This window comes from Pseudopodoces humilis, chromosome 6, assembly GCF_049639895.1.
Source record: "Pseudopodoces humilis isolate 2021_Gansu_Grassland_sample_001 chromosome 6, ASM4963989v1, whole genome shotgun sequence".
Lineage (NCBI taxonomy): Eukaryota > Metazoa > Chordata > Aves > Passeriformes > Paridae > Pseudopodoces > Pseudopodoces humilis.
Window position 1 is genome coordinate 47,648,348 of NC_142205.1, and position 25,242 is coordinate 47,673,589.

The window sequence follows — 25,242 nt, forward strand, 5'->3', positions numbered from 1 at the left end:
TATGCAGGCAGTACAGTGAAATTCCCACTTAGAGCCCCGTGGGGATGTGCTGATAATGTACCTGCAGGAGCCTGACCTGCTCTGCCAGTTTGAGCAGGGCTTGCTGGCAGAGATGAAACTGCTTTGGGCCATGTACACACTTGCTGCTCCCAAACCTGCCCCTTTTAACATCAGTGTGAGTACATAGCTCTAAGGGAGGAGAAGCAGTCATGGTCAAAAAAGAGTGTCTTAACAATGCTTACTGCATAAAAGACATCTAAGTTGTTTTGTTTTTCAAAAATCATGATAATTTGAAGCTATCTTCTGTGGATATTAGTGTAGTAAGTGATAGTAATGCTTATTGTGATCTTCTTTTTTACCTTTCTTTGCTTACTTTTCTGTTTTCTGAGTGTGGTTTTTCTCCTTTCCCCCTGATATCCCAAAGAGGCTGTTTAGATTTCAGTGGAAAACAAACTGTCTTTTGTTAGTTGTTTTTTTCCATGGTTACTTTTAATGAACTGAAGAGGTGGCTATTGAATGAGTGATGCAAGAGCTGCTGTTTTCCTTGTATTTTGCATTGCATGCTGACTTGACAGCAACAGCATTGATACTTTCTTGGGGTTTGTTTTGTTGCATTGTTGCACTTTTTTCTTCTGATTGACACCAACTTCCATTATAATACAGATGTTCTGGAGTCTTCTTTTTAAAATCAAGCCTGCAATTTTCATTTGATGTTCAGTAGCGGTCCTTTATAGTAAAGAACAATGAAGTGAAGCATAGGGATGAAGCAGAAAAACTTGCAAGGAACCCAGGAAATAAAAGCAACCAATGCCACCTTTCTTAAGTCTTCAAAATGAGAATATGCAGCATCCATATAATGCTGTAGTATGATTGTGTTTAGTCATTTTACTTAGGCAAGGTATTTTCCAGTAGAGTGAGTGTGAAATTCATGAATCCATGAAGACAGAATGTCTAACAAAAGGAGATAATGAAAGTCTGTCTCAAAGCCTATCCTAATATTTGAGTCCTTCAAAAAAGTATAAGTAAAACCTATAAATAAGGAAGAACAGGTGGAGAAAAGTGCCGAGTGCCAGTTAGTAGACTGTAAAGCACTTTTGATGAACAGTTTTTATGGGAGTAGGAGGCAAATAACCAAATAGGGGGAGTGGAGAAGCAGAGTTAGGAGAGACATGTGCTGGAACAGGATCAGAAAAAAGGAGCAGCAGTGTGAGAAAAAATGCTTGAATTTAAGTAGTATCTGGAGATGGAGGTCTGGAGTTTGTCCACTGCTGGGACCCAAGGAAATTGCTGCAGCAGCCTGGTTTGCTTTACAGACTTGAGGAGATACTGTCTCTCCAACAAGTGTTAGATATTGTGAATTCAAACCTCACGAGGAGGAGATGACAACAGTTCAAGTTGGAGGAGGGATGTTCTCTTTCTTGGAGAGAACAGGATGATACATTGGAGTCCTGATTTGAATTGGGGCTGCAGTTTTATTAGTGCCCTGATGAAGCATTCTGCCTCCAACCAAGATCCCACCCTTTTCTAAATCATTCCTACTTGGTTGGTCTAGCCCACCCACCCTAGTGGAAATCTTGTGCTCTTAAGCACATATTTCAGCTAGAAGACCTGCCTCTAGTACAGCCTTATGTACCCTTGCTTTTTTCTGGGATTCTGCCAGTGAAATTCCCTGATCTCCTGCAGACAGATGGCCAGCAGCCAAGTTCAAAGTACATTTTACTCCGAGCCTATAAACACGTAGCTGTTAAGTGTGTGCAAAGCAAAAATTTACATGGGCTCTTCAAGGTTTTATGTTTTATTCTTTGTGTAGTGGTAATGCAGTGGAATTTGGGAGTGGCATCTATGACATGTCTATTAACACTCAGAATGTCTTCTCACATAGGTCTGGCCTCCCAGTTCAGTCTACATGTCATCTCTCTTGGTGGTCTACTGAGAATTGAATGGTCTGTAGCACAAGACCTTTTCTCTTCTCTTATTGTTCTCTTTAGAAATATTTTAATGTTTTTGTTCAGGGTCACAGTGAAATTTTACAAGACATTTAGGCACTTAAAGATGGAAAGCACATGACTAGGTATAAATTCCATGGACTAAGCAACTCTGATTTTATAGGACTGGATAGACAGAAGAGTCACTGCAAATCACTGCAAACCAGATGTCATCAAGTGAGGCATATCTATGGGAGAAGAAAATGAAGTAACCAGGCAGTATTGAGAGAGAGCAAGAAGGAATAAGGAAGGGAGACATGAGTGAGTGACTTGCAAAACACTGGAGGAGAGTAACACCATGGAAAGTGGTGTGAGCACAGTGAGGTTATGAAATAGTTGGTAGACTACAGCAGTAAAAAATTAGCTCTCATTTCCCTCAGAAGTGACTGTGGAAAGGAAATAAAAGATTACACCAGTTGCAAAGTATTTCGCTTCTGGGATGGACAAAATCCTTTATCACATTAAAATAATCAGTTTAGAAATTAGTTGAAAGCTTTTCCATATAAATATGTTGCCAGGGAGTTAATTTGTTACGGGGTTGATTGGACTAGGCCATTGCAAGTGACAGAAGTGGTGGTAGTCTCAAAGAACAGTCTGTTAAAATTTGATATGCACAGCAGGTAAGGGGTGTAAGATCAAGAAATGCAACGTTTATATGGCAGTGTAGTCTTCAAGCAGAATTACTGTGATGTTTCATCTCTTTACACACAATGGCAGTGTTAACCTCTGCCTCATGAGGGTGTCCCACGAATGAAGTACATTCTTCTTTGTGTCTCTCATGTCCATCAGGATTGTAGAGGTAGAATTGTTTATCACTGTGAATATGCAGATACCACAAGGTTATCAGTAAAGTTAGCGTTCAGAGCTCCTGGCACGTCTCTATCGCGTCTTGAAGAGGATGAATTTGGAACTAATGTGATCAAAGGAGTGCCTTTAAATATGTTGACAAATCTAGTCTGTATTTTGTTTAGAGGTGCTGGTTTAAAGATCCATGTGTTGAAATTGTTTTTATAGCTATTCTTTCACTAACAAAAAAATGCTCGTAGCACCTACAGTTGCTGGAGGAAAAAATTACCTCAGTGAATAATCTTAAGTATTGCAAGAGCTACCTACTGAGATAAATATGGAATTTTATTTTCCTGTCACAAATATGGTCCTTTTATTCATTGTACCTTTGGGTCTTAATTAATGAAGGACAGGAGATGACTGGTTTACCTGCTTAGTGTAGTTGTGAAATCATAAAGTAGCAATTATGGGCAGCTAATGTAATAACGTGAAGTTTATCAATGATGCTGAAAGTACTCAGTGAAATCAAATTGCTGCATATTCTTTAGGAAAACTTTAAAAATTAATGTTCTGAAACCTGTGATCAGTCCTTATTTATTTATTTATTTTAAAATCTTTTTAACCTACAGATATCGATGATGTCAAGAAGCACAAACCAGGTTATCTTGAGGCTACAATTGACTGGTTCCAATTATACAAAGTCCCTGATGGTAAACCAGAAAATCACTTTGCTTTTAATGGAGAATTTAAAAACAAGGTGAAGATAATGCAAAATTAAAAATGAATCATTCTGTCATGTGGACTCTATAATAATACATGCTAGAATTTTTGGACTTGTAAAGGAGCAGGCTTTGAATGAAGAGTTTTGATGGGGGTTTTGACTTTCACATACAATTTATTAGGCTAGGATTAAGTAACGTTTGCTGCCTTCCATTTTGGTCAGGGAAAAATGCATAGCTCATTAAAAAAAGTCCGAAAAAAAAATTTAGTCCTAATCCTGATGAGATTTACACGTACATCTGTGTCAGAGTAATGAATCAGTTGCCTTTTCAAGTGTTATTTTAGTCCTGTTGGTAAATTTTTCTGACTTTTTTTAAGGGTATGCAGTTTAAGACACTGGGTTACAGATTTTTTCATATTTGGTATTTGCTTAAGGCATACTTATTTCTGCCAAATCTCTGTAAAAACATTTGAAGGGCTTGAAGGCTGAAAAATTGTTTTCCTTTTTTTTTTTTTTTTTTAGAAAAGAATTAATGGCATTTTAAACTACTTACAGTAAAAATGGCCAGTGTTTGAAAGGAGATCAGACCAGGGAGTAGACCTTGTTGAAGGAAATACCTGGATTTTTCCAGGGAAATTGGATATGTTTTGAGTAAAATTGCTTTGCAACTTGTATATTGCATGTTCTGTGTAGATTATTTTGGCAAAGAATCAGAGATTTCTCATGAATGATGTCCATGTGTCAGCCAGTTCAGTCTAACAGGGTACTATCAAAGTTACATAACCAGCACAGCACCTTCTAACCAGCACAGGCAACTTCACATACTTTGTCTGGTTAAAGAAATGCCCTGACTCCACTCTGTACTTCTAAATCAATCAGTTGTGGAGTTGTAAGGTTTGGTAACCTGATCTCTCTCCTGTGTTCCCAGGAACTGCTCTTAGAGGTTTTCCTGTGCTGTAGAGTGACAGTAGGACAGTGTATCCCGGTCAGGTCATTGGAGTTTGGCCTGGAGGCACTAAATGCCCTGAGATAGCTGGTTTGGAGCACTTGAATAATTCTCAGGCAGTTCTGGAGACCCAGGATGTGGTGAGGCAGCTGTGGCTGTGCTCCAGCAGCTCTGGTGAAGTTCACAATGTTCCAGTGGCACTTTTCCAAGTCACTCCTTGTTAACAAATGTGAATGTTCAGTTGGCAGCTTTTTGCAAGTCTAGCAGTCATCATCTGGACACTGAGGGCTTATTTTACTTTAATTTTTCGAAGCTTTTTCATTCCAGCCCCACCCCCAATATTATTTTTGTTTCAAACAAGCAGAAACTGTTAAGCAGCTGACATGTTATGTTCTTGCAAATGCTTAAGTATATGATTGGGCATTAATGAAGTAAATTCATATTATGCCTCTGGAGGGGAAACTCAAACTCTGACTTTTATTTGTAAGGGTCAAGTCATAGCTCACACACTTGATCCCATTTACAGCCTGGTACAATTCTCTACAGCAGTAGCAATCTCCTTAGCTTCTAGAGCTGATTTCATTTCATTCATGTAGCATTCATTTTTTAGTGAAGACTGAGGGAAAGTCCTGAATGTGTTGCCAGTGTATTTGACAAATAGTGAAGTTTGTTTCTTTACATAAAAAGGGTGTTACATTCTCCAGAAATTTAATGAGGCCTCAAAGGAGGTGCCTTAAAATAACACATGAAATAGTATGTTTTAATAAACTAGTTCTGTGGTTTTTTTCTGTTTAGTAACATTTTAATTTACAAAACTTTCCTTGTTGTAAACTAGGATTTTGCTGTTGAAATTATTAAATCTACCCATGAACACTGGAAGGCTTTGCTTCATAAAAAAGTTAATGGAAGTACTATAAAGTGGTATGTATCCAGTCCCATCTCTTGCTCTTCATACTGTGCTATACTGGTGCTATTCAGCAAGTTGCAGCTGTCCATGAACTGCTTAGATTTTTTTGAAATTTGAGATTACAGGAATATTCATGGATTTGATAATTAATTGATAATAAAGAATGACTGACTAATTGCTCCTTGTATAATGATGATGGTGATTTACTGGTAAGTGGTTCCAGAAATATATTGATTACATAGATGTGACATTCACTACTTCAGCTTTTGAGAAATGGCCCCAGAGTGTTTGTTTAGAATTGTTTCAGGAGAATCTTGGTCCTCTTGTAATTTTTCATTCTCTTGCTTTGGAGAATTGGAAGTTCATGCAGTTTATTCTGTAGGACCTTAAAAACTCCTGATCACACTTCCAGTGTGAAAGGATATAGATTCATAGGGAAACATTTCTGCCAAGGATGTGGTCCCAGAGTTTGTCTGGGTACTACAGGTTTCTGCTGCTTTATGTAGGAGCAGAATTTTGGCCTGTTTTTCCTTCTTTTTCCATGGTGCAGGTAGGTTGTTGAAGTAACCTGCTGCTATTTCCATGATCTGCCACAGAATCTGGCCATCCTGCAAGGCACAAGAGATGGGATATATTAACATCATCTCTGCTAGCCATCTAGGTGTTCCTCAGCTCCTCCAGGAAGTGCCAGTTTAATTCTACTGACTTCTTGGGAGGATTTAGCTTCTTGACAGTAGTCCTCTACACTGTACCCAAGCAGCAGCTCAGAAGCACTGAGAGTGAGCACTGCTTGCATTAATACAGAATACACAGCCTACACATCTCCTCAAGCTCAAAGAAACAAAGAACACTCTTCCACACATCTATTCCTTCCAACATTATTTTGTGGTTTTGGCTTCCTTATTTCTTGCAAATACTCATTTCTGAGCTTTATATGTGACAGTTTTTTGGTGGGTTTTTTTTCTGTAATTACTTAATTGTGTGTAGCTCTTTTCCACTGATGGATAAAACATGTTTTTAATTTTATTTTTCAGCACAAATATTCTGGTGAGTGGCAGCCCATTTTGTTGCAGTGAGGAGGATGCCCGATCAATTGTGCAGTCAGTAAGGATACTTACTTTTTTTTCCACCCCTTTTTTTCTTTTAATGATCAATTGGAAAGACTGTTCAGAGCTCCAAAACTGAAATAAAAAGGCTAAATTGAAATGGTCTTTCATTAAGCAAAAATTCAAGTAAAAGGAGGAGCAGAAAGGTTGGAGAAATGTAAGCATTGTAATATAATCCTTTCATTGCTGTGGTCCAGTTGTGTTTTCTGGAAGGTTCATTACTGCTCTGGTGGAGTTTTTCTGTTTTGTTTTTTCTCCTTCTGCAGTGCTGTCTCTTCTGATCCTGAATAGCAAGATGGACTGCTATTTGTATCTAGCCTGCTGTCTTCTCTGTCTCCCCTGTTGCCATGAGTTACCACCCAGTGTTAGAACTCATTGACTAGCTGACTGTATTCCCTAATCACTAAACAGATCCTTTGTTTGTCTACTTGCATAATTAAATGCAATGCTTTGAGAGAGGGGATGCTTATTTGAATGTTTCTTAAAGAATACCTGTCACATTCTAAAAATTAACATAAAATTAAAACATGCAGGTTTCCTGTTCAGGCAAGAAAAATGTCCTGCAGGTTTGATGCTTTCATGTGCAAATGTTAGTGGAGGAGAATTTTTTCCATTTTAAAATATTCTAGTTTGGATGCCAGAAATTAAGCAAGGTTACCAGAAATTACATGGAGAAATGTGCCCCCAAGTATTACTTTTTCTTTTCTAACACAGGCTGTGATTGAGCCTGTGCTCATGACCACATGAGGTATTTTGCATCTGTGCATGGCTGCCAGGGCACCCAGTGTTTTGCCTCAACAGTCACAGCAATTATGCAACTCCAGGTGTCAAAGGACACACAGTCCACTGTCTGTGGAGTTAACATTCCCACAGCATTTCTAGTAAGAATGTGTTGTCCTGGATGCTGTTTTGTCACAAGCAAATAAGACTCTCAACTGCAAAGAAGTGTTGGTTTAAGTCACAAAGATGTGTCAAACCAAACTTTTTCCTCTTCAGATACCTTGCTTTCAGCCCTTCTTTTAAAGTACCTCAGTGTTACATTTGTGAGTGTTAATGGGACTGTAAACTTAAATGAAAGAAAATACTCATTTTGGAATTCAAATATGTTTTTAGACATGTCAGTCACAGCTATATGCAAGTGTTTACCTTCTCTGTACTTTCAATTTTACAATAACTTTATGAGTCTTCAAATGCAGCTTTAAATTCAAGTCCAAATATATTTGAATGGTGACAAATGTGCAAAGGAATATTTCCTTTTGCATTCTCTGCTCTTTGTACTTTGAGGCATGCAGGATAAGTAATTACTAAATCAGCAGTATGTCTTATTTTGTTTTTCAATTACAAAATCTTTTTTTCCCGTGGTTTTTGGGGAGGGGAGGAAGTTAGTAAAATAAGTTCATGAGATAGATACCTTGTATCAAACTAATGCCTTTTTTTTATTTGAAAGCTTCCCTTCTTATCAAATAGTATCACTTACTGTGGTTTTTTTTTTTGTGCCTCACATTCTTTTAAGTGATAGTGTTTTTATGAAGTTGTTTCCACATACTCCTTTCCATCATTCTGTTTCAGTTCAGTCTAAGTATTTAAATTGTGTCTTTGTAGGGTGCTGCCTCTTGGTACTTTCCAGACGGGGAAAGTATACAATAGTCTATTATAAATATTGTTCATGCTCCATGCACTTGCCGATCTGCAATAACTAAAAAAAGTAAAATGGCCTTGAAATAGGAATTGAGGATAGTTGAACTCTAAATATAAGCAGGGAGGCTGACTTTGCACATTTTAAGCAGGTATGTTTTTGTCTAGTACACTACACTGCATGCTTTGGTTGTCAGACATTCATCTCACACCGAAGTGAAAGTACGTGAGTGTTGGCTGCAGAATTTTAATGGCTGTGGTGATTTCAAATGAAAGCTGCCTGTGTTTGCAGAGGGTTTTGATTTCTTTTTTAATTTAAACTAAAAACAGATACATTTTCTTCTATTTTTTATCCATCTATTAGCTCCTGGATAAAAACAAAATAATGAAAGCTGAAGCAGAGATCTTGTATGCAAGTACAGTGAGAGACATATTTCAGCTACTGCAAAATTTTGGAGCTTTTTTTGCTGTGAGAGCTGGTTCCCTACAGTTCTTTTTCCAGCATCAGATTTCAGTTGCAGCATTTTTAAGCAAGTGATTATTGCCTTAAATCAGATCTTAAATCTTAATCAGATTGATTTCTCAAAAAAAACCCAAAACAAAACAAAAAAAACCCAAAGAAGACACAAAAAGACAACACTCACTATTGCTGTGGAACAGTTTTCATGGTGAGCAAGAGAACTATAACAGAACCAAATGGAAAATACTCAAGTTCTTATCAAGTGTTCACTAATCAGAATTTCCTATAGATTTTTTTTTGGGTGGTTCCCAAGGTAGTCCAGTCGTTTTCAGAATTATTTGACCTTTTGTTAGTTTACAGATGAGGAAATAGAGTGGCTTGTCTGGGTTGGGGAATTTCCACTCCACTGAGTGAGTTTCTAGATGGTTGGCATGCGTACTGTCATCTGTATTGGGGGCAAGCTAAGAATGCTTCCATAGCAGGTGAATTGCCATGACCAGTCATTTCCAAAGAGATGGAAGATAATCCGTGCATGTAAGAGCACATACTGAATATTTTAACCAGCCTTGCAACTACAAATCTAGATGAATTTTAACAGTACATAGTGAAAATTTCTAGTGTTCTCTAGCCTCTGTAAGTTGTTTCATCTGTGTCTCAGCAACAGTGTCAGTATATGTTGCACACTAAACCCAGGAGGAATAGGGCTTTGTGGATGAATGTGTTAGTGCTAAGATACACTGTTTATTTCAGGCTTTTAAGTGTTGCCATCTGTAAAACTGACCAGAGCCGCTGAGCCTTTGTTTAATATTAATCCTAAGAATTGCTTGCTCTGTGAAGAAGCTGCTGAGGACTTTTCAAATTGGAAAATCTCCAAGACAATCTATATATAGTAGTAGAGCAGTGTTTCTCAGACTTGTCACATAATTCTTTCCTTATAATAGTGGAAAGTGAACTAGGAAAGCTTTGCTAGATTATGTGTCTTTTGATAAAATGCAGAACAGTGCTTTACAGGGAAAAGTATTTTGATTTTCCTGGTAATTTAAGAAAATCTCCAACCAAATTTGAGTCTATATTTATTGATGTGTTTTGAATAATTCCAATATAAGCAGGAAAGTTTGTTGACTGCCTTTCTCCCTACATGCTTTCTGTGAGAACATTTCCATTTGGGATTTAGTAAAGGTAGAATTTTCTGTGTAGTGGCCAGTTGGAAAACAAAAGGTTGGTGGGGGTGTTAGTCTGGGGTTTGTTTTTATTAATTATTTATATGGCTTTTAAATGGTGTTCCAGATGAAAGTGTTGTGTAGTGAAGAGATTCCTGGTTCAGTGGGATGAGATTTTGATCTGGTTGTGGTGGGAAAATACTGAGTCATTATCTCAAGCTTTTTGAGCAGATATCCCAGAAGTGGCAGGCACCTGCTTATAAATGGTGACCTCTGGTTCTCCCTGCCTTACAAGATAAAGCTTGGGTTTTGCTGGAAAGAGAGGGGATATTCTGGTGATATGACCTGGGTTATGTTTGTCATACTGGTACCTCCTTTCAGAGCAGTCACATACGCCCTGTGCAGGTAATTATCCTGGGTAATGTGGGAAGAAGAATCCTGCTTCTTCCTTCTCTCCTCACAGGCTTTGTTCTGCTCTTCAGTGTTTAGAGCCCCGTGCCTGCTCAGATGCAGGAAGGCTGTGTCACACCAGTGCAGCTCAGCCTCAGTGCTGCTGTGCTAAGGAAGGGCAATGGAAAATTGTTATGTCCTCATCATGAGTCACTGTGATTCCAGATGTGTTAAAAGTGTCTTTAATTTTGTCCTTTAAGTTAAAGGACGAGACAGGCTGTGCACTCCTGTGATTGAATAGTGATGTATCCAACTTTGCCAGACCTGAATTTGAAAACAAATAGTCAGTTTCCACAGAACTGAATTATTATGTCAAAATGGAATTATAAAAGAGTATCATCACACATTTATTTTCAATTCTTTGCATGTATTTAACATAAATTGTATGTGTGTGTATGTATTCACATGCATACCTGACAGTGAAACATGTATAGTAACTAGAAAGGCATTTTTATTCTTTAGATGTAAACAACAAATCCTGTTATTCTCAAAGGTGATACAGTCATCAAAAATCCCCTTTGCATTAGGTAAGGTGTTAATCTATCACTCATTGCTCTTGAGTTTGTTTTGTCATTTATGAGCAACAAATAAATTTGTACAATGGGGGTGGGAAATCTGTAAGGTAGAATATTGTCTTGTGGGGGCAACAGAAAGTTCTGGTTTTGTTAATATCTCTTGACTTCAGCATTAAAATACCTTTGAATTTGGGTGCTATCTGTGAAACCTTAAGTAAATACTGAGATGCTGGCTTGGGATATTTTTCCCTATCTTTTTTTTTCTCTTTTTTAGGCACCTGCATTTATGAATGGAGATTCTGTTTCCCCAGAAGGTACCTTTTTTCTCAGATATCATATGACTTCTCTTAATTGCTGGCTTTAAAAATTGACATGAAAACTGTTTTGTTGCAAAAAGACAGTTTCGTGTATATGAAAATTATAATAGTTATATCCTGTCGTATGGTATTGCCTGTCTCCTCTTAAATAGAATATGAACAGAAATTCATGAGTGCTTTGTGGGAGAAGATTACTTTTGAGTGAAAGTGTAGTCTACATAAAAAGATAGGAAGACAAAATTTTTCTCTTACTGATCATGCAAGGCAAATGCATACCATTTATCCTTTTAAAAGAGATAGGTTGCATTGCTGTAGTTTTTGTCATTCCTCACAGTAGCTAACCAAATAAACAGCTCCTTTTCCTAAAATTGATATTACCATACCCACTTTTCTAAGTTTTAAAGACAAAATTTTATCCTTTCACTGTTATGACTGTTTTTCATGTTAACAGAACATGTGTTTTTCTTTAAAAAATAAGAATGTGTCCTACATTTTCAGTTTTAATTCCTTTAAGAAAAGATTTTTCTACTGGCAGGAACTATAGAGAAGACATATGTGCTTTTTGAGGTGGAGGGAGTTACAGAAATACTAAGTTAAACTTAGTCATGAGCCGAGTGCCAAATAGTTTGAGAAGCAACATCTGTGTAGCCCATGTCATGGGAAAGCAAGTTGCATTCCATTTGCCTTTATGTGGCATGCCAATAAATAGCATTTATTTACCAAAATATTAGATCTCAGACCTCTGACAGACAACTATACATAATCTGTCTGATCTGTGATGATTTCCAGGGATGATCACAGCAGTGTTGTAACTTGTTGCAGGATTGGTACAGCCAAACTGTTAAAATGAACAGATATTATTTTGAGGCCATGCTTCCTACAGGGTGGGGAATAGAGCTAACACAGCAGTATTGTCATGGGAGGGAAGGTAGCTTAAAGGGCAGCATGTTGTTTTTTCAAGTGCTTGTATATGACTGGTTGTACAGAACTAATGTCACTCTTGTATTTTGTTTTGTTTGTTTTAGTTGATTCCTGGTACTTTTTTCCCAAGTGATCAAGGTCTTCTGAAGGTGCATCATCAAATCTTAAAAATCATCCCTTTCTTTGAAGATGAGCAAAAGCACTGATTGCTGAATTCATGTTGAAACAACTATTCAGCTTGTGTAAACCTTCTCTAAAATGTAAATAAACACTGCCATAATAAAATGAATGTTTCCTTTCTATGTCTGTGTAGGGTGGAGCAGAGGGAAAAGGAGGGGCTTGCTTGCTTGTTTGTTTCTGAATCGCAGAACTGCTGTTACCCACTCATGAAGTGTACCAAATGAGATAAGTTGTCTTCAGCTCTGTTCTCCAGATTTTTGAATAATTGAGCCATTGGGTGTTAATTTCTGTCTCAGGGCTTTTCTGGCCACCCTGACTGTAATCCTTTTGAAGTCGACAATAATCTTTATGTAAGAGGCTTAGGAGTTTTCCATGTTCTTTGATATAGGTGACTGTTTCCCAAGTTGCATTCACTTTTGTGCCCAGTTGTCTCTGCAGGCTTCATAGAGTTAGGAACAGAGCATGCTTGCTTTAAAAAAAATACAACATTCCTCCAAAGATTAATTCAACTAGCAAGGACTAATGGCATAACAATTGAAGTAAGGATGCACATGTGCTCTCTGTTCTACATCCTGTTTTGATAACTTGTGTGTTTCATTGCACAGGAAGGATTTTCCTTATGGAAAGCTTCCATTTTTAGAACTGTGTATGCTTTTGATAATTATTTGTTCAATGAGCCAAGTTTAATAAAATGTACAGAATTAAGCTTTGTGCTTTCATAATACAAATATTTGCCATTTTTTCCTACTGCAGGATTATGTCTGGCCTATATGTACCACAGCATTCATTAAAGACAAAAAAGGCAGCTATTAAGTAGAAAGAGAGGAAATGATAATATAGACAGACAGCTTTATCCAGCTTGTTACTGAGACCAAAGGTGAGCATTGTCTGCTTTGTCCAAGGACGGAAACAGGTTAGTATGGGTGGAAATAGAAGACAAAGAACTGCAAAAGTTGGGCTGTGGCTTGCCAGAGAGGATTAACTTTTCCTTACAAAGAGTTAAGTTTTTGGTAAGAAAGATTTCACCTTTGGGAATGTCTCCTTGATTTTAGGATACAATTTCCCTTCTTCAGACTCTTCTAGTGTATTTTTTAGTGTACAAGCACCAGCCACTTTGGAGATCTCAGGCTGCGCCTCAGCACTTAGGAGGAGATGGGGTTCTTCCATCTGCTTAGAGCTTTGCTTTGTTTCATACACAGGGTTTAGCTGTGATAGGGGAAATGCAACATAAACTTCAGATACTAGGGGCTACTTTATTTTTTGTAGTCAAGAGACACGTTGCATCCAACATACACTTACAGCACTGATTTCCCATGCTTTATTTTTTACTTTAGAATTCTAAATACATGCACCATTATACCCCCAGGTTTTCTTAAACAGGGGAAATGTTTCTCAAGTGCCTTGTGTTTGCATGCAGCCTCTCAGGATGAGATTCCTCTGGTTAGACGTGGGCTCTTGTAGCTCACAGAACAGCTGCTGTATTTGTCCATATGGTAGTACACCTAGGAGTGTTTCGTGAAGTACTTGAAGACGGCTGAACAATGAAGGGCACTGTGTAAAATTAAATTATTTTCCTTTTTCTTACCTTTGTTTTTTAGACATTGAGTGAAAAGTTGTACCCATGTGAAAACCAAATATTGATTACAAATGTACCTGTGCTGAACTGTCAAGGGTAGACCATAAGTTACTTCATTTTTACGTCAAGTAAATTTTGGTGGTATTCTTTAATTTCTAAGTATATTTATGGAATGTGGTTATGAATCTCAGAAGCAAAAATAAATTTCTAAATCAGTTAAGACTTTGTGCAGGGAAATAACAAATAGTACTTGGGAAAACTGAAATAATCAGAGATGCCTAATACTACCATAAATTTGAAAATCTTTAAGTATTTCTTTCACATTGAATATATAAACAGATGACTGTCATGGTGAAAGTAGTTTGAAGGAAAGGAAAGTGTTCATGATCATTGTCTGATTCTCTGAAGATTTTTCCCAGGCGGGATATAAAGGTGTGCTGTTACACATAGCCCTGCTGGGAGAATGTACTGAATGCCACTGATGCGCGTTTCAGAAATTAAGCATAATGAAGGAGATGTAGAGAGATGGGACAGAGAAACTAGAATATATTTTTCAGATTGCAGGAAAAGAAGTCTGAAATAAGCATTTTTTTATTTTTGCTTTTTCACAGGCTAGGTCTTCTGTTTGTATTTATTTGCGTATATTGTTCTATTTAAAATTGTTTTCATTTTAGCAGGAAGGTAAGTGTAGCAGTGTCCACTTTTCAATTGTTTTATGAAAGGAACTTTTTTATATCTGATACTAATACCTCCTGGAAATGAGGACATGAAGAGAAACATATTTTTTTTTCTCCAGGAAATAAATCCATCTTAACTGTATTTTGTTCTGTAATACTTACATGTATATACTTCTCTCAAGATAAATTTTCATCATGATTTCCTCTTTTTGGAGAGAGAGGTTACCTTTTTATGCCCCTTGCTCTTGTGACAGTGAGGGCTCTTTTTACTTACATAAATCATTAGCTGCTGCTCAGAGTAGTACCTTTCACTGGCATGGAGTTCACACATCAATCCCCCCAGTCGAAAGTAGGGTTTGAGTTGTACTTACGTAGAAATAATGTTCGTTATTCTTTAAAGTGTGAAAATAAAAGGACTGTGAAAATAGGATGGTATTGTTCCTGTTAGGATTTTATTTTCATGCTGTTAGTAATAATGGATATACTTGGAAAACCTCTGGAAGAATAGGAAGTCATTCTGAGGTATGTTTGGGAGAACTGTTTGTAGATGTTATGCACGAAGATACTACACTTTGCCATAACTTTTCTTTGTTTAACGCTTGTAAGCTACAGCATAAAGCAGTATTAAGCTGATTGAACTATTCCATGCTTCCCTTTGCTTTTGCTGGGACTGAATCTTTTTGATGCCTTGTAGTTCAGTTTCTCTGGTGAAAAGACAGACCCAGTGTCACATCAGTAGGGTGCAAAGGGTTGGTTTTTTCTGCCTCTGCTGTAAAGTGTAAGGTGATTTCCTATCAGGTATGACAACATGGGTTCCACTCCTGATGGAAAAGAGTTCTGGGATTTAGAGAACAAATAGGGAAAAAGCTTGCTTGCAGAGAACAGAAAGAATCTAAGAGGTTCAAGCAAATAAAATAAAGAATAGAACTCTAAATAGGAGTGACTGAAATGCTTAAAAACACACCTGAAAATAAGGGCAATACATAACAATGCGGACTTCATGTGAATGGAGAGGTCAATAGGATGTACTTGCCAAGGAAGAAGAATATTTACCTACCACACAAAAGTTGTAGTTGCATCCCCTGAGTGCTCAGAAATAGTGCTTTAATCTTTGGCCATCCCTGTGGGGAAAGATAATGGAAAGCAGCAACTGTATATATTGTTGAGTTTACTTCCTGGGAGTCTCTTAGGTTATGCAGATATGACCTGGGTGCTCAGAAGTGTTCACTGAGTCACCCAAACAGCCTTTGATTTCTCACAGCTCACTGCTACTGCTGTGTTTCTTCCTGAAGCTACAGATGGGGTCTAGAGAGTAGACCAAAGAAAGCCAAGTTCACTGCAGTAGATTATCACTTTGCAATTATTTGTCAGCTTTGGCTAATTAGTTCTTCACTACTTCTTGTGGCAGAAGTTTTAAAATGTTCTGGTGCTGTAGGCAGAATTCAAGTAGTGCTGTATGTTTTTTTAAAAATTTCATTCTAGATATGCTGAGTTACAACTGAGTCAGTCTTGTCAGTGATTCAAAAGGCTAAGCCAGTATGTAAGATTTTTGTTGATGATTTGCTCTACTTGCAAGGGTCAAAAAAGGATTTCTCTTTGTAAGGGAAAATGCAGAAGCCAAAAATAATTTCACTATTCTGTGCATGAAGAATATTTCTTATGTGCCAGAGCAGTGCTGCCCTTTAGCTTTTTCCCTTAGAACATCCGCATAAACTTTGTAGATTCTTTACAGATGTCACCAAGTTTAATACTAACTTTGTCATTCATTATCTTCAGAAGAAAAATACTTTCATTACTCAGATGTTACAGCACATATGAAAATTTGTGTGTTGAGTTGAACACCTAGTGGTTTGCTTCTGTGTATGTAGTAATATTAACTGGAAACTAAGGGGGGCTTTTTCAGACCTGAAAAACTGTTTTCTGTGCAGTGTCCAGTTCTAATAGAACACTGGATGGTCCTGTAGTCTTCTCTTTTGGGATGAAGAGTGTAAGTGTAGTCACTGAAATGATGGTAATTTGTAGCTATTATTAGTCTTGTGCTCATTTATTGGTGTGTGTATGAGGATAGAGATATTGGAGTGTTATGCCACTGATTGGTTTGCTATGTAATCTGCCTGCTGCTGTTACACCAACTACAAGTTTGGGGGTTCTCTTAAGCATTTTGTGTTTCACGTTTTTAATTTGCTGAAGAATAAACATGTACCTGTAGTCAAAAGCTTTATGTTGGAGTACAAAGAATTAACTTTAAATTCTGCTTTTCCATAGTGGGCGTGGGCATACCTTGTGGGCTTGGGCAGGCCAAGTCATCTTTATTTTATCTGTAATATGGATAGAAAAATTTCTTTCATGAGCAGTCTGATTTTTAATAGAGACTTGCCCCAGCATTGAGAGGGGAACTCCTTCCAGTGTCTTGAAAGACGTAGGATTCATTCAGCTTTGTTTACAGTGAGTACTGGGCTATACTGACAGGCTTTCTGCAGGATTTGACTGAAGATGCAGGCTTTGCCAGTCAGACTGATCTGTCCAAGGGTTGTCTGATGGCATAAGTATCTTAAGAGTGAAAAGAGCATCAGTGGTGATGAAAGTTCGAGGTGTAAATGAGCATCTTGTACTTGTGAGTTCTTCAGAAGACTAGAATTAATTTTTAAGCAGGCCTTTAAGTCGCCTAATGGCCTAGTCATGGTTTATTTTGGAGTGCAGAAATGCCAAATTCAAAGTATAACTCCTGACCACCTGGGAGTTTTGAGCATGTTAACTTTAAATCATAGGATACCTGGGAACAAAGCTGGTTTAAGAGTCAAAGTAAAAATATCCTGGTACTTAAAAATATACAGTGTAGTAAAAAAATCACGTCTAACTGAGTGGGAACCTGCTTTCCTTGGAGAGCTGGGAGGAAACAGAAGGTACAGTCAGGTGAGGACAAAATTCCCCGGACAGCTGTTCACTGAAATTCACTTTTGCCTCATATTGCATTGCTTTAACTAGATTCCCAACTCATAACATACAAGGAATCAAGAGCTTTTTGGCTGACAAACCACACAAACCTCTCCCTCACTTTTTGTGTCTATAAATAGGAATAATACCTTTTTATGTTACAGTAGTGTTGAGGGCATTATGGCTTAAAAACCTTAAAGATCAAAGGAGTCTGATTACTAACAGATGTCTCTCTGACCCTGTAGATTGGCAGCTCAGAGCTTCTAAGTGTTCAGAGTTTTGGGATCCTGTCAAAGTTTCTATTGCTGTGTGTACACAGAAGGGAAATCCTGCAAGAGAAAATAGTCAGGATAAGTGCTATTGTGAAGTGCTTATGAAAAGAAAGTTGTAGCTAGTCATGCAACTGGGAGAACGAGAGGAGAGGACAAGGGGACTCAGATGTGGGAAAGGAAATGGCATCTCCTGTCCCAATAAAAGAAGAGATTGGCAATGTGTTTCTGTGGACCTAAGTGTCACTGGAACATTTTTGTCCCTTCTTTATAGACTCTGTGAAGGTGTTCTTTCCCAATTACTAATCTGCTTTGTAAAGTCTGCTCTCAGATTCACTTAGCACTTTATCTTGAGCTGGAATGGTTCAAGATATCTCCAACTGAAATGCAAATTAGTCTTAGATGTCTCTATTCAATTTACACTTCTTGGAAGAAGTGACACAGTTCTTGAAAATATCATAATGCTATTTCTGTGACGTACGGGTTCTTTGTTGCATACATAGTATAGCTAATCTGAATCATACCAATATCCTTATGGTCTGCCCGAAAGTGTGGTGTATGCAAGTTGCACAGCACGTGATATTTGTCACTAAATGTATGATCTGGTGATCTCATGTAAAAGAAATTTTTTTAGAGAAGGGGGAGAAATAGGGATGAGGTGTGGGATGGGGTATATGTCCTTTTCCAAGAAGGGACCAAGCAAGCTGTTGCAATTACTGAATATCTGCACAGCAACTCCTAAAACTTTAGGATTTTTTCCTTTTAACTTAAAAGCCTAATCTGTTTCTAAATATAAGTTTATTAAAATAAGTTTTGCAGAAATGGTTTCTTTATGATGATTAGTTGCATAGTGAATAGGGTATGTAGCTGACTCATTCCCAGTTCTCTTTGGGTTTTGCTTTCTGGACTTTTAAATCATAAATTTTCCTATTTAAAAATGCCTATTTTTAAATTACTAATTTCAATTTTTCATGTTGCTCTGAAGTATTCTGACCCTACAAATAATACAGAGTATCCATAAAAATTAAATTCTCATTCAGTATAACATCTAGGAAGCTGTTTTTTCTGATTTTAAAGATGCTATTTTCCAGAATATGAATAATGGAGGAACCTAATTTTGCAGCCATAACAACTTTCTGCATCTATTAGAACTTGTAATCATGATCAGAGGGCATTGTAGTAGGTACATCAAAATATGCATAGCACCTCAAAGAGCTAACAGTCATAAGCATAAAAAAAGGTAAGATAAGGTAGAAGAATTAAATGCTGTTGCTGTTGTGCCATGGAGAACTTGAGGAGCAGTGAGCACCAGTTGGTCACCCAGGGGCAGTGGCTGGTGTGTGGAAGAGGTGAGCTCTATACAGACCCTGACCCCTCAGCTTCCACACTGCAATGTCATGGTGCTATTGTTTGACAGTTAGGTGTTATGTGGAGGAGAATGCCTGCTTGTAACACAAAACAGCACACAAGCAGCATAAATTTAGCTTACCCTAAATAGTAAAAATGTAGGATATTGGGACCTTAAATGAATGCTGTTGTATCTTAATATCTTGCTGACCTACATACCACATGTTGCAGAGGTCCAGAAAAGGAGCCTTGTGCTCACAGAGGAGGTAAAATTGTAACTCACCTTTAGGAAGTTCTTTTCTCTGGAACTAAACCCCATCTCTTGTGTCCTTTTGTCAGCTGAATCCTGGAGCTTTCAGGAAGGACACCTGCCAACATGTATTTCTCTAACATGCAACCAGACTGAAGAGTTCATGAGTGAATAGTCACTTTACAGGGATTAAGCTAGCATAATTTAAATTGGTTTTGCAAACCCTTTGAGCTGGTGTGGAGATTACTGACCTACCTAACCTGTGTTATTGTAAAATATTTCAACAGGACTGACAGAGAACTCTCACATCACACATGGTGGCAGGGGTGGGAAGTTAAAATCTTCTAATACGTGAAGAAACTTCTACATGCAGTACAGACCTGCTGTAGTCCTTTCTTCTTACTTCCAATCTTGTATGTTAAAGTGGAGGCAGTTCCTTTGGCAGAGTGGCTGAAAATATTTGTATGATGAGACTGTAGCCATCTAAACTGAACTATTCATACAGTCCCAATAAATAAATATATTTGTTAGTAGTTTTCCATTAGTAAGATGTTCTGGTGCAGGAGTCTGTGTATTTGGCTTTTTATTCAAGCTGATGATGTTTATTTCGGTAGAATTGTGGTGTTTCCACCATATGCTCAAATGTTAACATGTTTAATACCAGCAGCAGATTATTTACATTAAAGAACATGGAGCCAAGTTAAACTCAGTTGCAACTTTATTAACGGAATTACAATATTACTAGCAAAAAACAGCTGTGATAATCAGTTAAGCATATCTTGCTTTTTTTCTTCTCTAATTTTTCTAATGGGCTGGGGCAGATCTATCCTTGTTAGAAGTTGTTCTCTAATCACTACTTTAATTCCTTGTGCAGCAGTGTAGAGGGGGAATGCCAAGAGGTATTCTGCTTGAACCTGAAGCTCCTGAGAGGGAGGGATAGGAAGGTGACTATATCCAGAATTTTATTACATCCTCCCTCCTCCTTGTTAGGAGGCTAGAAAATGTTACATGTCTTTCTTTTGATAATGCACAATTTAGCTATTTTAAATTAAGCAGTAGTTCTGGAAGAGAGATTTTATCGGTAAGATTGAGGCAGTTGAATAGACTGTCCCCAAAAGGCTGCTGATGCACAGTATCTAACTGTAGCAAATGCCTCATGAGCTTTCCACCTCTCAGATCAGGCTTTCAAAGTTTTATAGCTTAGATTGCATAACTGAAGCAAGGGCATTTTGATAGAAATATCTGTCAGAGGGATAACCAAACTAAAGTCAGCAGATTTGAGGAACTGGTAACTGAGCAAAGCATGGCATGAACAGTTAGTGATGGACATCTCTGTTGCAGCCAGAGGAAATGGTCTGTTCATAGATTATGTCAGAACTGAAACTGCAATGCAGGAATAAAATCTCTGTACTTCATTTTAAACAGTAAGGAATAGGACATTACTTAGTGGGGTCACAGCTAGTGGTGGGATGATGTGACCGTGAAGTGCAGAATTTGAGTAAGTATTCAGCCTTTAAAAAAAAAACAAAACCCAACTCCTAACAACAGCTTCAAACCCTGGATGATCATTAAGCCACTTTGGAAAGAGGATCAGAAAAGTCTTTCTTTTTACAGTTCCCCTTTCCATTTGAAAAAGAGAACCATCTGAGGAAGGCAGAAAGGAGAAGTTCAACGGAACTTTTATGGTTTGTTGGCAAATACTATGCCATTTTTCTTCTTTCTTTTTTCCTCCCTCCCTTTTCCCCTTCCAAAGTTGTTAATTCTAGTTGGGCCCATTTCAGATGTTCATGGAGAGGGCTGACAAGGACTTAGCATCATAGTATGATCCAGCCACAAGTGATTTCTGCAGAAGATGGACCTTTCGCATCCCATGTGAAACATGTCTGCCTTCAGAGGCATTCTGACTGTTTTTGAGACAAGAAGGGAGCAGAAGAGCTGTACAGCTGTGGAGCTGTGGAGAATGAAAAGCTGAGGAATTTACACAGAGAATTTACAATCTGCCATGTGGATTAGGCAGCAGTAGAACTCTAGAGAGTTTTCTCCTTGCTGAGCTGATGCTTCTGAGGCTGGGGATAGTGAGTGTGCAGGCAAGCTGAGAGCTTGTGCGCTCCTTTTTGGAGAGCATGGATTTGTAGGAAGTGTTGGAATGGGAGTTGTCTGTGCTGAAGGTGAGAGAAGGTGATATATATATGAAAATGAGAGACTGTGAAGTTAAAAGAAATATATTTTTGTGAAGGATCTTTTTTCCCACCTTGTGCATTACTGTTCTGATTTTATACTTGTGATTGGGAGTGAATGAAAGAGGACCCTTTTGCCTGGGTGTGTGTCTCAGAGCCCATCATCTTTTCTGTATCATTTACAAAATCCCGTGACACACACTGACCACAGCAGCTTGTTTCTCACTATGAGAACATGGTCAGACTGTGGTTAGAGAGGGCTTACAGAGGTGGTAGCCTCAACATCCCCAGTTATTTTAGGCCCCAACCACTTCTGAAAGAAGGATGATCTTGGGCGGAACAGTTGATTCATTCACTTCTTAAAAGCTGTCAAGCTCTCCATCTATCTTGTGTTATTTTCCTAGTTACAGTGTCTTAAGAAATGATCCAGTAGGATGCAGGCACTGACCCAGGAAGAAAATGGTAGCTGGAAATGCCAGATGGAACAAAAGTAGTAGTACTTCCATGTTTGCAAAAACCCTTGATCATGCGTTCACCATTTTTTTTTCAAATTTTTGTTAATGGCTTTTTTTTACTGCCCTGTACCCAGTGACCCAGTCCAATCCCTTCTATCGAGTCAGAACAGACAATGGTTTATTTCATTAAGGTGATCACCTAGGGAAGTTGGTCAGAGAGCATATTTCAGCAGTGCAGGCAAATGAAAATAAATGTGTGGAGGAGGGAGCTGTGTAAGTATTAAGTCAAATTTTAAACTATCAAAAAAAAAAAAAAAAAGTGGGCTCAAGTCTGGGTAATTTTCCCTCCTGAAGTACTTGGAAAATTGTCTCTTGCGTTTCAGATCTCAAATTTGAAGTGTGGTCATGCTTTGTGAAACTGAAGACTTACAGATGTTGATTTCTATACGTGATTTAGTGGTTTCAGCAAGTGGCAGATTTATAGCGTCAGGACTTTCAAGTTTTATTGCAGACGGAGTGCAGTGACCTTTGTGTGACTCTCGGTGTAACACCCGCACACGGAGCGTGGCCTGGAGCCGCGGGGAATGCCAGGTGCTGCTCCGGGCCGAGGGCAGAGCCCCGCACTTCTGCCCGCCAGCAGCAGGGGTAGCTCAGCCGCTGCTCCCCGGGCAGCCCGCTGCCCTCCCCGCCTCGCTCCTGCTTCCCTGGCACGAGGGGCCAAGGCAGTAACCACAGAGCTTCTCCGCCTCGCTGCCTGCGCGGGGACGGCGACAGGAAAGGGGAAGTGGTGCAGGCTGGTGGCTCAGAGGACTGCTTTTCTGGGAGCACGCTGCTGCCTATGGAGGTGTGCGTGGAGATGGGAGTTACCGCCGTTGCCTTTTCTTTCTCCCACCCCCATGCAGGACTCGGTTGATGAAGTTTGTTTTCTTGATGCTGAAATGAGTTTGTGGCAAATGCTGCGATTGCTGCAGAAAAATGCCATTTGAACGTATAAGAGATTTTCATGAGGTATGGAAAGAAGGAAGGTGAGGTGAGGGAAAGTGAATGACAGCTTCATCCAGATTAGTTTCCAAGTTAATGCTACGTGGCAGTCAGATGACTGAGCACGGCTGCAAGGCTGCACGGTCACATTATTCACATCCTTACCAAGTAATTTGTTGGTTACTTCAGAAGGACAAGTCAGGGAAGGGGAAAGCAGAGGGACTACTGGGACCCACTCTCATGTGGCACGGGAGAATCTCTGGTGCTATACTTCATGATGGGTAGTGAAAACAGTGAACAGTGAAATAAATACCTTTGTGCATAAAGCCTGGTTCTGTGAAAACCCAGGCCTAGAGCACAGAAGAAGTCTTGTCCAAATGAGTAAATGCTCAAAAATTGTTAAATTCCATCTTCAATATTGACTTTTTTCACACAAAGAGACGTGGTGGCAGGTCTGGGACTGCTGGCAGGCACAAGAGGAAGCACTGAGCTGCATGGGCAGCATTTACTGTCCCTATTTCCTCCACAGAAACAACTCTGGGTGTGTCTGCTTTTAGTGCGTATCTCTTCCAACTGGCTTTGCACATCACACATGGTGTGGAAACCACAGTTTGGGAAGTCCTGACCTAGATGAAGGGAAGCCAGTGAATTACTGCTCTCAACCTGTTTGAAACTGCAGTCTAAAAGGAGTTGTTACCATTTAGGTGCAGCAAGCCAGTAGTGGTGTTCTTTGTATGATCATTAGCAGAGCTGCTGAATCAGACAGAGCATTTGCGTTCTCTATACTTAGTCCAGCACTAAATGCAGAAATTAGGTAGAGCAGTAGAAGCAGACAGGGTAGTGACTGATTTAGTTCTGCTGCTGTAATTCTTTGGCTTCATGGAACACTTCAGAAAAGGATGTGAAAGGCATGTATGGCTTGTTGTGATGGAGCAACTCCTGGAGAAGGTGTGTGAATTTGAAAGCCATGGAGTAGTTGAGATATTGGCTTCACTTCCTGTAATTACAAGGGGAGAGAAAACTGGAATAAGGGGTTAGACTCTGGCTAAAGGCAAGTCCTGTGAGGCAAAGGATATCCTCAAGGCACGTTGCCCTGCCGGTGGCTGTGGCCACTTCTGTGGATGGGCAGGAGGGAGAGGCTCTTCACTACTGGCTGCATAATATTTCACTGCCATTCTGGAAATGCTCCAAATTTTCAGTACCTTTTTTCTGAATGTATATGTAAAGCATCCTTGTTTATTTCATGAGGCTATTATGATATATCTACCCTGCTGGTTTCTTGTAAAAGACTGCTATGCTTTGGTAAAAGAGCAGTAGGATTTTATGAATTTGAAAGATCTCAAACAAGTTGGTTGTAAGCTCTGCATTTTTTCTTGAAAAACACACACCACCAATCCTCCTCAAAACACAAAAGACATTAAAAGCAAAGGTTATTTTCTCATTGGGGAATTTTAAATGTTCAAACCAAGCAGCTGTTTTTTCAGCTGTTGCAGGTATTAAACAACAGCAAGAAAATCCTCTGCTATGACCTGTCACAGGAAATAATCCTTTCTTGATGATGCTGAACAGCTGGGTTCATTGCTTCTCCTGCAATAGTAATATTCAACTTCTCGACTTGTTACCTGCACAATGACTCGTCAAAATTTTAAGCCAATGGTATAAAATATGAAATAATGAAATTGCAGATGTTTAAGTGCATCCTTGGGATTCATAAATTATGGGAGCTATAGGGATTTGTTAGGAATGAATTAGGTGTTTGGAAGTGAGCAACTTTGAAGATACTTTTGCTTTATTAGAAATGCTAAATGCTTTTGACCTTTCTCCCCATTGCAATGCAAGTGAACACCTAATAACACCAGTTCAATTTTGTTGGGTTTTTTTTGTGATAATAAATAACATTTACTTTCCATGGTGATACTTTAATTATGCAAATCAAATTCTCACTAATGGATTTTTTTCAGACCCCATAAATCTGGAGTGTAATTTGTTTTTTACTAAATAAGTCAGGCTAAATGCAGCACTGACAAAGGTGGGCAGATGCATTTTGGATCCTCTGTTTAACTACATCTATGCTGTGTAATCACTTAGGGGAAAAATAAAACAAAACAAAAGCTAGAAAGCCAAAAAAACTTGTGGTCTCTATAAATGTTAAGAAATGGAAATAATGATTGGAATTACTGTGGTTTCTGTTGTTATTGTCAATAAAGGAACTGTTGCCAACTTATTTCACTTAACAAATATCAGTGGATCCAATCCTGAAAAATATTATTTTGGGAATATCCTGTAGGCTTCCTTTACTTGGAGACCAACATTTATTTCTAGCTTCAATCTGCTTATTGTTTAGATTAAAATCTTCTTTATATGGTCAACATAGTTAAAAACAAGCAGATTGGCTTCTGACTTCTGCATTATCAACGTAAGAATAATTGCAATCACAAATAAAAAGGCAGGAAATAACTTGCATTACTTGAGAAAGAACACACAGCT

The 25,242-nt window shown here is 38.5% G+C and overlaps 1 protein-coding gene across 2 annotated transcripts in view; it reads left to right on the forward strand.

Moving 5' to 3' along the window:
• PPA2 (inorganic pyrophosphatase 2) overlaps positions 1–12,198 on the forward strand; it is a 35,058-nt gene extending 22,860 nt beyond the window's left edge. For both annotated transcript variants that reach the window (XM_005517495.3, XM_014263169.2), the window contains 5 exons: positions 3,401–3,528; positions 5,274–5,359; positions 6,380–6,449; positions 10,946–10,985; positions 12,014–12,198. In XM_005517495.3, the coding sequence (XP_005517552.1) occupies positions 3,401–3,528; positions 5,274–5,359; positions 6,380–6,449; positions 10,946–10,985; positions 12,014–12,042 (353 nt within the window). In that variant the 3' untranslated portion in view covers positions 12,043–12,198. The remainder of the gene's footprint in view (positions 1–3,400; positions 3,529–5,273; positions 5,360–6,379; positions 6,450–10,945; positions 10,986–12,013) is intronic.
• Positions 12,199–25,242: the final 13,044 nt, after the last annotated feature.